The following is a 16,483-nucleotide window of genomic DNA, read 5'->3' as shown; positions in this document are numbered from 1 at the left end:
TAGAGGCCTTACCTCTCAAAAGGACTTTTTAAAAAAAGGATTTTATTATTTGAGAGAAAGACAATGTGCGTGCATGTACAGGACTGGGTTGGGAGTAGGCAGAGGAAGAGGGAGAAGCAGACACCCCACAGAGCAGGGAGCCCGACAGGATAGGGGCTCAATCCCAGAACCCTAGGATCATACCCTGAGCCAAAGGTAGACACTTAACCGACTGAGCCACCCAGGTGCCCTTCAAAAGGACATTTTCAAACTTGTTAAATACAACGATCCAAAGATTGTCACAATCCCCAGCCCAAAGCTTGATTCCTGGGGAAAGGGGGTGAGGTTTTGTTTCATTTGTTGAATTCAAGTTTTATTTTTGTGGCAATACAGCCTCTCTACATGGTTTCATTAACAGAATTATTAAGGATAATTCACTAGATATTAATAAATGGCACAACGTGAAAACATGATCTGGGATTGCTTACCTGAAACTTTGGCCCCCCTCACCCAAGGTGTTCAGCCAACACAAGTAGATCATTTCTGACAAACTATCACACACTCACACGACCTTCTTAAGACTAGGAGCTATAAAACTTCACAAAATGGCCACCGCTCTCTTATAAGGAGTAATAAATAAATAAATAGGTGAACACCAGTGCCACTGTGAATGAAGTTTCCCTCATGAAACAATTCCAATAGACCCTTGTGGCACCAGATGCTTGTAAGTTGCTACCGTGCACTACAAGTAATACACAGGATCTTGGGCTATTCTGGTTCATTTCTGGTTCTCTGTCTCATCTGCAGAATGAGGATGTGTAAGTTTTTCTGTGGGAGCACTTTTTTAAAAAAAAGGTGTATTTATCAATTTGAGAGAGTGAGAGAGAGAGAGAGAGAGAAGGGGAAGGGGCAGATGGAGTGGGGAGCCCAATGAGGAGCTCAAGCCCGATCCTGAGATCGACCTGAGCTGAAACCAAGAGGCAGACACTCACCCAACTGAACCACCCAGGCACCCCATGGGAGCACATTTTAAACTTTTCATTTTTTTTTTCAGATTTTATCTATTTGTGACAGAGAGAGAGCACAGGCAGGGGGAGCAGCAGACAGAGCAGGCAGAGGGAGCCTAATGCAGGACTCGATCCCAGGACCCTGGGATCATGATCTGAGCTGAAGGCAGTCACTTAACCAACTGAGCCACCTAGGAATCCCCATTTTTTTAAAAATAGCAGACCTTAACAGCTACAACTAGAATATCTTAAACATTTTGTCTACCTAAAACCTCTCATAAGAATGAGGTATGCCCATCCTTTGTCAAATGACAGCTGATACAGTTACACAGCAAAAAGTTCCTTGATCTAAAATTATATATACAAAACAAAATATAGATATGTCTTACCTTAGGTTATGTCTAGGTTCCTCCAAATGAAATCACTTCTACAAATGGATTCTATTTTCCTATGATTTATCTGTCCAAAAATCTGTTACCTTCATCTCTCATTTCCTTTGCATAGGCCGTGGCTCCTGATACTTGAATTACCTTACACTCCCCGACTCTCCAGTACACAAGGACGGTGGTATACTAAGGGAACTTGCTCTCTTATTCGAACATTTATTTTGATTGATGCCTAAATCCCCCACAGCTACTTAAGGTATGCAGAAGTGTGAAAAATTTAGCTCAGGTCCTTAAGGGACTACCAGCCTAAGTAAGGGAGAAAATCACGTGCAGAATTAAGCACACAGCAAAGCAAGATAAATAAGGTGCTCTAACAGAGGGACCAGCCATAGGTAATAAGCTCACACAGGAACAAGCAGTAACTCTGGGGGTTTGGGGAAAACCCTGGGTGGATCCTTCGGAAAAGAGAAGAACTCTGCTGTGTGACACTGGAGAGCCATGAGTATTTACTAAGTTATTTGCCTGGGAAATCAAAAATGTTCTTTCTGGAAGGTTTTCTCAATCTCAAACTTAAAAGGGGATACACCTTAGGCAAGAGACAGAATGGCAGCCATCGACTCTGACACTTGACAAGGTGGCAGAATGTCTGCTCTATCAGGCCTCGTCATCCTTTTCCTCTCACCTCTCTGGCCTTGGACACGAGCCTACAAATGACGCTTGGGTGCCCTGGTTAGCCTGACATCCCAGAGACTCCGGACATGACTAACTCGTGGGTAGGCATCTGCAGCCCTTTGCTGGCTTCTCTTTCACAACATCATTAATTTGCCCTGTTGCCACGATGAGTCTGTGGTATGTGGGGCCTGGATATGTGAAATGACAACTTCAGGTGCTGGCAACATTCTTGGGCAATCCTATTAGGAGACATGAGGCATGGACAATGTATCCAGCAATGCTGCCATTCATTTTAAAATAATTACAGGCAGTATATGAATAAAAGAATGGAAAGGATTTTTCTAACAGACTGTGAAATGCCTCTATCCTGAAAACAGACTTCTGATGATGTGCTATTTGTTTCAGAAAAAGAAGTTTTAAAGTAGATCGAGAGCAACAACAAGATACAATGCCTAAGGTTCTAGTTTTCATTACCGTTTACCTCAAATTTGAAAAAGATAATGTGACCATAAAAGACCTGTATACAATTTAAAAAAATACTTTTAAAAAACCTCCCTTGCTTTTCAGATACTCAGATCCCCAAATCCCAAATGCAATCAGAAAGAGACAGAATCTGGATAATTTATTATTTTTCTTAAAAAAAAAAAAAAAACCCTTCTGATTGTAAAAAATGTAAGCATGGTACAACAGACATAATCCACGCCCGAATACATCCAGTTCCTTCTTAAAATTCCTTTTTAATCTCTATGAGAAACATGCTTGTCATGGATATTTATCCTCCATTTATATAGCTGTTTCTTGTTTTATGGTTAAGTTGCCCAAGGAATGTCACCTTGCAAAAATGAAAACTAAAGCAATAAATTTGATCTAAATTACTTGGAAATTTGGAATCTGTTTCCTTAATTACAGTTTATAAGGAATGGACTAACTTCTCACCCCTGAAATGCCTCCCCTTTTCACCAGGTGTAGAGAAGTGCAGAGCTGGGGCTTTTATCTACGGACCCTTTATGGGGAAGACTTCCCTAAGCCCTTGCAAAAGTCAGAGTAGATTTCGGCCACTTGTACCTGACTGGAAATCTGAAGGCTTAACTCTTATCCCATGTAAACTTGCTGGGATGAGATGCGGATGTGGCACAAAGCAATTCAAAGCTCGGGGTGGGGGGGGTGTCCCTGAGGAGATGATCTGTTCTGAAGGGACTATATGGATTCAGAACATCAACCTGGACCAAGAGCACAGCTGTGAAGAAAACAGGCAGGAGGGAGATGGCATGCGGCAGGATTCCAAAAGGAAAGAGAATCCAGGAGAAGCTGAGTAAAGATTGGAACTTAGGGATTGCAGGTGTGAGGGATTTTGGACTACTGGGTTGAGTAACTGAGTCCCTGCATGAAGAGAAGAGTTATTCAGTGTGTGTTTGTTTTTCCTGGGGAAAAACATCCAGGGGATGCCGGTTGAGAGTTAGGAGAACAGCATAAGAAACTTTCACAGAAGAGCGAGCGATGTCACTGCAGGAGAAAGCAGTATAGGCAGTGGCTGGGAACACAGACTACAGAGCCAGATACAATCAGGTTCAAATTCAGATACGGTCATGTATTAGCTATGATTCAGCAAGCGACTTAACCTAAGTCCTGTTTTTCACTAGCTGTGGTAGAAGTGAAGTACCTTCAACATCACATATAATTGGCAAGATGAAATGAGGTGACTTACATAAAATACTTCGGATAGGTCCAAGACAAACACACAAAGAGAAGTTATGAGTGATTACTGTAATTAGGAAACTTAACTAGCAGTATGTTGGAAGCCATGTTGGAGTAAAAGGGAAATCTAAGATAAGAATAAAGGCCATACATCCATATCTGTGTGTGTGTGTGTGTGTGTATTTGATTTGGGTTTTGCTTCAGGCTTGTCTCACAGATTCTGTTACTTTGGTTGAATAGCTCTAAGGGTATTTATTCTTCATTTTAGAGAAATATGCCAAAAAGGTGACACAAGGCAGATAACTTCGGTGTTGAGACTTTATGTTACAAAATGACTGTTCTATTAGAGGGTGCCCTGGAATGTTGTGCTTCCTAACATGAAACTAATATAAATATATTTTCCTACTTTTATAGAGGTCTTCTGTTGTGAAAATTGCAGTGACAGTCCCAGGGAATGTAGGAAGACCTGTGTTCTAACTCTAGTTCCAACTTTGTACCAGGGACAGTTGGTTGGTACTAAAAGTTCTAGTACCCATTCTATCTTGGAATCTATAGGCGCTCTGGCCCAGCCAATTCCAGAAGTCTAATGTAGACAGTGAGAGAAGTTGCGGTGGCAGGAGCTTCAAAGGTTTCAATAATGGGGAGCCAGTTAAAGTTGTTGAAGGGTGGGTGGATGGGAGTCAGTTGTAAAGCTATGTATCTTACCACTCCTCAACTTCTAAGGGCTCAGACATTACTCAGAGGGTAAGTTTAATCACTGCTGGTTAGTGTGGCTTTCTATAAAGTGCTAAGTATAGGCCATTTTTTACTTCTGGCACTTCAGCTAAAGCGATGTGGTAACTAGAGATGGAGCAATGGGTTTAGAGGTGTTTGAAAAGTAAATGGTTTACTTAATAGTAGTGAGTTCCCAGTCAATGGAGATATTTGGAGAGGAGTTAGATGCCCATTTCCTGGGAGATTTTAAGAGAAATTCAAGTAGCTGATAAGGGTGGGACTGGAGGATCCGTAAGGATTCCTTCCAGCCTGAGCTTCTTCAATTATTTCTAGAACCTATCCCAAGAGATCAACCCAATGTTAACTTGCTTTCTGAGGTGTTCTGGATAAGGACCCCTACCCCCTAGATTGGTCTAACTCCAGTTGGCTTTAAACTACCCCTCTCACTACCAGTGAGAATCAGAAACTTATAATAGCTCAAGTACAGTGGCAGCGGGGAACGATGACAAACGTAAGCTGACAGAAGCGGACAGAAAGGAAGAGAGTAGAAATGGTCATTGGGATCAAGTTGCTACAAAGTAATGAGGCTGTTTTCTAATTATTTGCCTTGATGTGGCTTGGTAAACTATGGCTCAGGACAATTTCAAAAGGGAGAGACAAATGTGGAAGGTTAATTATTACAAACCAGTGTGTCAAGTTGTAATCACAGAGGCCTGAACAAAGTGCTGAGCGAACACAGAGGCTGACCAACTTTCCTCTGGGAGTGTCAAGGAAATTTCATAGAAGTGATGAGCAAGCTGCATCTTGAAGGATAGGTAGTGACTGGGTAGAGGTGGAGAGAGGCGTGGCTGGCAAAGAAAAAAAAGGTTCAAAGCCAGAGAGACATCAAAGACTTGTATTTGTGAATAATTGTGCATGGCTGGAGTGAGAGGTTCGGACCTTGAAGGCCATGCTTTTTTTTTTTTTTTTTTAAGATTTTACTTATTCATTTACCAGAGAGAGAGTGTGTACAAGCAGAGGGAGCAGCAGGCAGAGTGAGAGGGAAAAGCAGGCTCCCTGCTCAGCAGGGGGACTCGATCTCAGCACCTGGGATCATGACCTGAGCAGAAGGCAGTCACTTAACCGACTGAGCCACGCAGGCATCCCGAAGGCCATGCTTCTTAAGGCTAAGAGTAGGGACACCTGGGTGGCTCAGTCAAGTGTCTGCCTTTGGCTCAGGTCATGATCCCGGGGTCTTGGGAATGAGCCCTGTGTCAGGCTCCCTGCTCAGCTGGGAGTCTGCTTCTCCCTCTCCCTCTGCCCCTCCGCGACTCGTGCTCTTTCTCTTTCAAAAAAAAAAAAAATAAGGTCTTTTAAAAAAAAAAACCAAGAAGGATGGGAATATGAGATGGGGAGAGAGGCAGGGGCAGACAGAGGGTGATGGCACTGTAAGGCATTAACTTCACTCTAACTGAACTAGAGCTTTTGGAATAACTTTGTTTTTTACCCTAAGCAAGATGGAGACAGAGAGAGACTTCTTGTCTCAGGCACAAGGATTAACAGTAACTGAGGAGATTTCCATCCTGCCGACGGGTGTATTCATAGTCAGCATGGCTACTGAGGCAGAATTAACTATTTGGGAGAAAGCGCAGTGTTGGGTATTCCAAATGTAGCATGTTTCCTATTGCTGAGACGAGGCTGAAGTTTTGGGTGTGGTACGGGGTCATCCACATGCTCTTATCTGAGCCCCCTTGTGAGTGGGTGCAGTCTATGTTCAGCTAAACGAAGCAAACTGGTGTAAATGGGGATTGAACCCATGACCTCATTAGCAGTGTAGTGTAACCAGCCACTCTGTGTAGTTATTTACTGTTCTTATACGCAACAACCTCTCTGCTAATTTCTGAGGCGTAGCAGACTTCTCCCAACCTAGGTAAGTAAATCAACCCCCCTTAGCTAGGGAGCAACAGAAGGTCATCTTAGAAGAATGGCTTTGGTTTAAAGGAACCTGAAGAAGTGGTTTTTTTTTTTTTTTAAGTTTTTCTTTTAATTCAAGTATGGTTAGCCTACAGTGTCCTATTAGTTTCAGGTGTACAAATCGTGATTCAAAAATTTAAGAGACTCTCCTCCTATCCTCAGTGAAGTAGGAGTAATGGGAACTTTCTAAGTCAGCTTTGTGGACCATAAAGAGCAGTTCTGAAAGTAGCTGGGGAAAGCAACAGGAAGTTGAGTTCTGGGCAATCTCATTAATTAAAGCTTCTGATGAATTTATTTTTATGGCTTTTCCTAATCTTTTCTTTCATCACTGGAAAGGGCACAAAAGTTGGCATATCAACATATAAACTTGAAAATGAGGGCTAAAAATGGGGATAATATCATGCTGATCTAATTTGAATGACGAAGCCTATAGTTCCAATATGTTTATTTACAGGATAATTTCGTGAGCTAAGGTAAAAAAAAAGTTCAAAATTAATAAAAATGAGCTTTCTGAACATGAGACAAGTTGTAAATCTACACTTGCATGACATTACTGCATTTTCCTCACTTTTAAATTTTAAACGTGGAAAATGCAAATTTGATGCTAATCATTAGATCCTCATTCTCAATAGAATGTATTAAATACCATTTCCCATCTCTAAAAATTCTTAGCACCCATGAAACTCTTGTTCCAATAGAACTTTTTAAAAAGTTACCATTTGTCCATGCCTATTTTATTATATAGTAAGGGTTCTTAAATTTCTTTTGTAAAGAAGCAGCCCAGATAATGTGGCTCTTTAGAACAAGATTTTTATATTGAATATTTGTTCTTTACTTAGAAAGTGAGAGAGAGTGGCACCTGGGTGGCTCAGTGGTTTAAGTGTCTGCCTTGGGCTTAGGTCATGGTCTCAGGGTCCTATGATCGAGTCCCGCATCGGGCTCTCTGCTCAGTGGGGAGCCTGCTTCCCCCTCCCTCTCTGCCTGCCTCTCTGCCTACTTGTGATATATCTCTCTCTCTGTCAAATAAATAAATAAAATCTTTTTTAAAAAGTGAGAGAAATGTAAAAAAAAATCTGGAAGTTGCTTCTACAACAAATATATCTACAACTCTAGATAGAGGGCTAACAGTAAGCCTTTAAAGAACTCAAACTGTTATCAATGGTGAAAGGGGAAGTTTTCCAAAGGCTACTATTTTGGATAACCACATCTTAAGTAGTTTAAAGTTTGAAGGAAGGGCAAAGAATATGGAGGAGGGCTTTCTTTCCTTGCCTTTAAAGGAAATCTTTGAAAAAGTATTTTCTCATGCTTATAAAATAGGAACTGAAAATTGAGTATTATTTGCTGCACAATGCCCCAACATAAAATTATTTTAAAGTACTCAAGTTACTATCAACATTGTCCCCTAGAAGTGGTAAGAACATATTATTGTATGATACTCTAGACTGGAATCATTGCCTCCAGTGTTTATTGGTATAAGCATCTTATTATTCCAGGACACTAAGATACAAATCTCTTCTCTCACACATTCAGGTCCTCATGATTCAAGGATACATTAGATCCTTATAAGTAGACTCAATATTTATTTTGTAAATGTTCAGACAAAAGTAAATATATTGTTAAATGCCTCAGTATGATTTTAGACCGCATCTAATATAATAATGATTTCATAAAATATTTGTGTTCTAAATTATCTTTACCACTTCAGCCTTTCATCTGAAAAAAAAATGAAGAATATCTCAAGCAATGATTCTCAGAAAAGGAGGTAGATATCAATTTACTGAACTGAAACAAAATATGAATTCATTTCCATGGGACAAGAGAGAAATGGAATCTAAACTATTAATTTTTAATCTTCTTCATTTGCCAAGCATCAGAGCTATAACCCCACTGGTTCTAGTTACTCTTTGATGAACTCTGTGTGTGCATGTGTGTGCTTACACACTCTTTTAAATGTGCTCTATTTCTGAGGTTCTAATTTTTTCCATAGTAAGTTCAATTTTCCCTTCAAAATACATGTTATGAACCTCTCAAATAATGTAGTACCTTGTATGTGGTAATTTGATATTAACAATTGATACACATTCCTGGAATTTGGGACTTTTTGTCCATATAGGATAAAAACAAGCCAAAAAACGGTAGTGTTTTGCTTTTACTCCAAGTGGACAAGGGATGGGCCAGATTACATACTTTCATAAATTGCTTTAAATACGGTTCTACTTTTATTACAGACGCAGAGTATCTGTTCATCCAGTGCCACCTCTGACTCTTTGGCAAAAATCACTTCCTATGTAGGACCATAAGTATTTATATAACTTATCTCTCCTACTATATCATAAATTCCTAAGGCAAAGTTTAGACCAGATTTGCAGGATGGACTGTTTAAACATGATTAAAGGGGAAACGTCAGCCTCCCAGAAGCAAAGCCATGAAGTTTATAGATAGCTTAAGAACAGGGTCGATTTCTTATAGTTTACCATCTTATGAAATGCAAGAACCCAGAGCTCTGACGTCGCAAAAGCCTATTTTCAGCTTCTCTCACACCTTCACCTTTTTACAGATGGCCTTTTCTGCTTTTCTACGCAAAGGCACTGTGCCTGTGGCCCTTAAAGCTGAACACAGGGATTGCAACTGGAGATCTGAAGATCTGAGAGATAGGATAAGGAACTGGAGTCTGACACACTCACTGCTTTTAATTTCTGTGATAGTAGGTGCTCTATGAATTCAGATAGTTCCCTCTAATTCAGGAGCCATGACCCATACAGGGAATGGTTACCCTTTAGTTTCTCCTTCCACAGTCTGCTGGCCACATCTCTGTACATTTAGCGCAACCATGGAACAATGAAAGAATGCATTAAACTAGTGGCTAAAAAGAGGCTTCTAGATTTCCACAGTTTATACTGAGTCATGACACCTTAATGAATAATTTTGAGTAGAGGGTACAAAATGATCTAGGTTCCAAACTACACCTTAAATTAAATGCTTCTGCGACCTGAGAAACACTCAGACACTGAAACCAAGTAATTGTACAAGTTTTAGAAGTCAGGCCAACCTGCCTTTAGTAAAATTGCAACAAAATGTAGACTGCAAATTAAGTTAATTAATTGTGCATACTATTTTTGATACATATTATTTATTTCTCCAAAAAGTATATTTTAGCTAGGACTCTTGCCACCGACACTTGCCAAAACTGGTCTGGCCTAAGCACCTCCAGAATGGGCCCCATGACAACAGTGTACTTAGAAGTGACTCGGGTACAGCTTTTCTTTTCATGAGAAAAATCGATCTGGGTGATGCTATCGTGGGCACTAATATTAAATGAGGGGGAGTGTTTAAGCCCCCTCATTATTCTCAATGAGCCAAGTCCAGTTACCTAAAATAATCAAGAATAACAATGATCACAAAATAGTCCACCCTGAGAGGGAAAAATATAATTATGCTGCTTACAGTGGTTTTAGCCTCATACTGCCTTAGAAAATGACATATTGTAATACTAAATATAAAAGCGAATTTGGTTTACAACAAAGCTAGTCACCCAGAAGAACCCAATCTAGCCAGGGCCTTTGAAAGTAATAAAATAGGTCTGTCAGCTATTTCTAATAGCTCAAAAATTCTAATAGAAAATGAACATTTGTAACACAGAAACAATCGCTCTCGCTCTCTTTCTCTCTCTATCTCTCACATACACACACACACACACACACACACATACACCCCTCACTCACACAAAACAAACTCCAAAACAAAACACACCACCTTTTATGTGGTCCCCCTGCTCCTTAGTAAGGAACAAACCTCCATTGCTAATTTCTCAGAATTAAGTAATGCAACAAAGTGGCATAGTTCAGAATCAAGCTCCAGATGCTGCCCACGCACCTGCATAATTACTTCACCGCTGAGAGGTCTAAGTCCAATAAAGTAAATGAGAAGAAAAGAAGGTCTTTTAAGCTTGATGACAGACCACATTTCTGTTTTACAAAATAAGAACACCTCTATTATTCCCTCATATGTTCTGAAAGAATTACCACCAATCTGAATTTACATAAAGAATCAGACCTCTGCTTTGCCAGGCACCTTACTGACCAATATTTTAAGGAATCTTCTTTGTCTGAGACATTTGTATTCATCTATATGAGTCATGATTCTCTTCCTATAAAGTATATACTCTAAGTACTAAGAGAAAGGATTGATAAGTTTGCCTCGGTTTTCTAACATGTAATAGCCAGAAATGCAAGTAGCTTGGCAAATACTAGACATTTTTCTTCTTCAACTGGGACAAAGAATATTTCTACTTGAAAGGTCTGACCATGAATAAATATAGTCATTTGTGGACTTGAACATGTCACCATGGATAAACTTCTATCAGTAATTCTGAGCTCTCCATCCTGCTACTTGTTTGCTCTAATCTTGCCTGCTTTTACCCAGAGTGTCCAAGGACAAGGAAGGAATAGTATCTTCCATAGTTCCACGTTATAATTCTCACAAAGTCTTTCTGCTGCAGACACAGAAATTATACATTTTTACAGCTGGGAGGAAATCAGCCTATTTATAAGGTTTTAGTTCAGCCTTAAATCAAAGTTTCAATTAGGAAAACGTAAAACTTGACTATGGCAAGAGTCTGAATTTTAAGGCTGTATTTTTTGAATAAAAACATAATCTACAATAGGCATTTCATTTAAAAAGGACCTGGTCACTTTTCAGATTTAGGTTTTGGAAATTAAGGGACCATAAACAAATTAGATCACTGTCTTCTGTAAAGTGGTTAGCTTTTAGAATGGAAAAAAAAAAGCAGTACTCAACTGGATATGTGTATGCCCATGTTCACAGCAGCAGTGTTTGCAATAGCCAAGAGGTTGAAGTCACCCAAATGTCCACAGACAGACGAATGGATAAACAAAATGTGATAGATATATACAATGAAATATTACTCAGCCTTTTAAAAGGAAAGGGTATTCTAACATATGTTACCACATGGGTGAACCTTGAAGATACTATGCTATACCAAATAAGACATCACAAAAAGACAAATACTGTATTTCACTTATATGAAATATATAAAAGAGTCATATTCAGAGACAGCAAGTAGAATGATGGTTGTCCAGGGCAGGGAGGGAATAGCAGGGAGTTAGTGTTTAGTGGCTACAGAGTTTCAGTTGGAAAAGGTGAACACGTTTTGGATATGAATGACGGTGGTGGTTGCACTTTAATGTACAGAACTGTACACTTAAAATTGGTTAAAATGGTAAATTTACAATGATAAATTCCAAAAAACATAAATTTCATGTTATATATATTTCATAATGAATAAGGGTATATCCGAGTAATATTCTGAAAACAACAGTCTACCTAATCACAGATGAAGACAGTGAAAAGCCAGATACTCTAATAATTTTTAGAAATACCTTTCTACCTGGTGAGTCTTTAATTTCACAGTTCATTTTTTGTTTTCATTTGATTCCATTTGTAAATTTTGTGATTTATGGGATTTTAAGATTGAAGAATGAACTCCAAGAATCCCTAATTGTTATGTTTTAAAAAACTGTATTCTTCTGAATGTCTAGTCCATTATTTACAGGTCCCAGAGAATACAATTTCCTATCACACCAAAGTATATTTTTGTAATAAGCATTGTCCATTTTTTCAGTATCAATCCAAGTCAGTTTTCTTCTGACTAGTCTATATAACCCTGTATTATGTATTTTTTATAATTCCATCTGCAGATTTTCTGGAGTTTAAAATAATGTTCCAAAATTTCAATCTTAACTCCATTTTTGTGATGAATTATCGAACCATGACTTAGACAATTTGTAGTAACTCTCTTTTGAGTTCACTATTTGCATGACAAACCTGCAAAACATAATTTCTGAGAAAAAATGGTTTTGTTTTATCTAAACGTCTTAATTAAAGGCTTGGAACTTTGCAGTCAGATGGATTCTACTGCTTACTAGATGTATAAGGGGATAGATTATTCAAATTCCATAAACCTCAGTTTCTTCAGTTTTAAAATGTGGTACTGATACCTAAGAGTTGTGAGTAGCTTCTCTGCAGTATCAACATGTAGCAAGTTTTAATAAATGGCAGCTATTAATAATAATACCATCAACAGCAGAAATGGTAAATGCCCCTTATTAGACTGAAAGGCATTATGTGGTGACTTTTCTAAAGTTGACTCTGTAGTTTTGACTCTAAGATGAATCTAGAAGTACAACTGTATATTGTAAGACGCATTTTCTTTTGTTCATCTCTTCCAAATAACTTCTTTCTTATTGTCATGTAAGCAAAAAGAATCAAGCCAAACAGAAATGAAATGATTGGGTATGAACATGTGTATACACACACACACACAAACATATGCATCTAGTGTGCCATACACTATTTCAGGAAGTTGTATAAAAACATGAGGGAAAAAAGTTGAAAAATGAACAGGAAGAGCCACCGACTACTATGAGGGTAACCATGTATACAAATGTCAGCAAATTTTCAAGCTGAGCTATTTGACTGATTCATTCAGAATCACATTATTGTCAAAAAAAAAAAAACCCACTATAATTCCTCTGGTAATATCTCTAAGAGACCAATCTGCAAGTGTGGAGAAGTTGAGTATTTCATCCCGTCTTACCACTATAGGCAAAAGAATTTCAGATTTTCTTTAAACAAAACCCAAGTGCTACTACAGTCACCACCACTAAGGATTTCTAAAGTATATAACATTTGATACTGGGATTTCTGCCACAGTGTCATTAGAAAGTACAAAGGGTTTCTGTACTATCCACCTAGACTCGCCAAATATAAAGAAAAATGGAAATTTTATGACAGACTTATAAATTTCTGAAAATGTGTTCCTTGGGAATACTGATAGCATAAGACAATGAATGGGGTGGTAGGGTAAAAGGGTTCTCGGGCACCTGGGTGGCTTAGTCAGTTCAGTGGATGATCTCAGGGTCCTAGGATTTGGGATCCAGCCCCACATCAGGCTCTCTGCTCAGCAGGAAGCCTGCTTCTGCCTCTCCCTCTGCCTGCCACTCCTCCTGCTTGTGCGTGCGCTCTCTCTCTATCAAATAATAAATAATCTTAACAAAGAAAGTGTTCTGTGGTCAAAAGAGTTGAAGTTTGGGAAATGCTGCATTCTAGATCTCACTCTTGGAGATTCACAACAGTATTAACATGAAAGTTTCTGAGAAGTCCTGCAGTAAGCGCAGCTCTTTAAATTGGCTTAACCAGTGTTCCCCAAATTTATTTAGCCATAGGATCCTTTTTTCCAAGCAATAACCAAGGAACCAAAGTTCCTCATAACTACTTATTTTAGGAAATGTGTCATAAATTGCCTTTGATTAGCTATTAAAAGAGTAATTTCGTATGTACCAGTCCCAAAGAGGTAGTCACTGGCAGAATTTGCTAAAGTCCCAAAATTAGTCCACAGTATTTCATGTCAAGGAAAAAAATCTAACTTGATTAGACTAGACTTTACACTATCTTTAGCAAGTTCAATTCATTTCCAGAATATGTGCTTTGACCCCTTTACTGCTTGTATGTTCTTAATCAAGTCCAAACACTCAATTCTAATGCCTATGCAAATATAAAAAAATGAAGGTGACCCTCCAAGCCTTTGTTTTCCTTTCCAGGTTTCACGGTAAGCTAAGAAAACCCTGTAGCTGTTAGCTGCACCTTCAAATATAAGAATACTAAACTCGGTTACCAGCATTTTATTAACGGGTAGCAAAAGCCACATTTATGCAACCCTAAAATAAAATAATGAATGTTCCACAATGTTAATCCAGAAGCAAAGTAGTGACTGAGTATTATTTGATTCCCCTAACACCTCCCTAACATCCTTATTAAGTAAGTATGTAAAACAAAATCCTGTAATTACTACTTGAACTACTGGAGGTTAAGCAATGTGCCCCAAGTACCAATAGTCAGCAGGGACCAATTTCTTGTTGGACAGATACTTGTGCATATTACAACTATAGAAACTGTATCAGATAATCACCCTGAAATATGAAAAACAGGAAATTCCTTTACTAATAGCTTATTATTTAAGGAATTTTCTTCTTTTGAAATAATTTTGGAATCTAAATTGCTAGAAATCTAAACTTGAACCAAAAAAAAAAAAAAATCAGATGGCATGCTCGATAGCTTTTTGTGAGTTTGGAAATTAAAAACAAAGTCTTAACAACTGCAATGAGGCATTCATTACTTTGTCCTTGTGTTAGAGGAAACAAAATAAGTAAGCTACAATTAATTCTGGGTAAAGCGTGAACATGAATGATTACGCTGCCAGGCTGTGGCATCCCTTTCTTCCAAGGTTCTCCCCTTCACTGCAAAAGTACATAAAAGTGTAGCAACACGTGTAAGATGACAGATATCAACAATTCTTAAAAAGCCTAACAGGGAAGACACAGTGTTATTATGGAAATAATACATTTTGGTAAGCCATTGACATCTGGGTACTGACTTTCAAGTTACGCAAAATAAGCTGGCCTCTGAAGGAAGACACTTTAAAACATCTATGACAGAATACATATAATCACAGTATTTTACATTATGATAATATAGCAATAATGTTTTATCAGAGATAAGGCAAATGGTTGAAGAGAAGGAAAAATCTGATGTGAAAGAAGTCAAGAATGTTAACAATTTACTAAAGGCAAAGGAGTTAAAGTAGCAGGTTCAAGTATTATAAGTTTTTTTGTTTTGTTTTGTTTTTAATGTAGAAGCAGAGGTAACAAAAATTGATCTTCACCTGGTAAGTGTGTACTCCCTGAGTCCTGAATGCAAGTTCATGGCAGAAAAAGTACCTATGCATCCACGCAATCTTTTGTCTCGACCGATCTTCCATGTTACAAACAGTGGGCTGTAACGGAAGATAAAAATAGGGTCAATCAATCAATTCAACTCAAACAAGTTATTTATTGGATATTTTTTATACACAGGGTTAGATGCCTGAGATATGGCTGAGTCTAGCCCAACGGACTGCATTTAGCAATTATAGCTGGAATGATTGAGGGGAACCTATATGTGAGGCAGCACAATAAATGTTTTAAACAAATTGTCTATATCAATCCTCATCAACAACTCTAAGAGTCTGAGTATTGCTATTACCACAGTCCTATTTTACAGATGAGGTAGTTCCACAGTTAATACATAATGAAATCGGAACAGCTACCTGGACAAAGCATGGTGACTGCTTGAGTCCTCATTTAAACCTGTTTAAAGTTACTGACCTTAGTCAAGTTACTGACTGATTCATTAAGTCTAGATTAGAAAAACAACAACAACAAAACCCATAATTTCAGCAAATACTGAATATCTCAGGGCAAAGTACTGCAAAAGGTTACAGGAAATACACGGTTGCCTAAAACATCATGGTACCTCTCTAGGAACCAGTACAGAAGGGAGGCATGTTCACAACTAACTCACAGACAAAAGAAATTGAGTTTTATAAACTAAGTCTGAAATGCCATGAATGAACCTACAGGGACAGAAGAAAATCTGATCAAGTCTGCTTCTCTTCAGCTTGGCCTAGAAAAATGGGTAGGGTTTGGAGAGGTAAAGGGCAAGAGCAAACATTAACAAAGTAAGACTCTGAAACCAGAAAAATTATTTTACTTTTTAGATAAAAGTGGCCAACAAATACAATCTCTCAAGCATTAAATACAATGCCATCAAGAAATTTGTGTAGTTTTAAATAAAGTTTAATATAGTAGAGGTTTGGATCTAGCCTTGATTAATGGTTGATTCTAGAAACAATTGTAGTTAGAAGCAACTTTATATGTCAATTTGTATGAAATAAATTAATTTACACATTTTAGCACATTGTGTAAAAAGGATAAATACCCTACAGTTGGGGGTGGTTCGTGTTAATGTGAATATTTACAGTATTATGGGTAGGATACAGTACAATTCTGCTTTCTAAAAATTTAAATTTTAGGGGGACATACCATAGGTCATGTATTTCTAATAATATGCTGTTGAGATGGAGAGCACATTCTGTATTTAAGGTACTCTCTAGTCAGTCATCAGCAGTTAAGTGAAAAGATCCTGTTCAAGTACTTCAATCACCCATCTCAAACAATAAAA

The 16,483-nt window shown here is 38.3% G+C and overlaps 1 protein-coding gene across 1 annotated transcript in view; it reads right to left on the bottom strand.

Moving 5' to 3' along the window:
* AMMECR1 (AMMECR nuclear protein 1) overlaps positions 1 to 16,483 on the bottom strand; it is a 114,743-nt gene that overhangs the window by 44,888 nt on the left and 53,372 nt on the right. The window contains 1 exon segment of the mRNA XM_082717345.1: positions 15,147 to 15,257. Coding sequence (XP_082573471.1) covers positions 15,147 to 15,257 — 111 coding nt within the window.

Source organism: Mustela nivalis (assembly GCF_964662115.1).
Source record: "Mustela nivalis genome assembly, chromosome: X".
Lineage (NCBI taxonomy): Eukaryota > Metazoa > Chordata > Mammalia > Carnivora > Mustelidae > Mustela > Mustela nivalis.
Note: the sequence above shows the minus strand (reverse complement) of the source record. Positions and strands in the feature narration are given on the sequence as shown.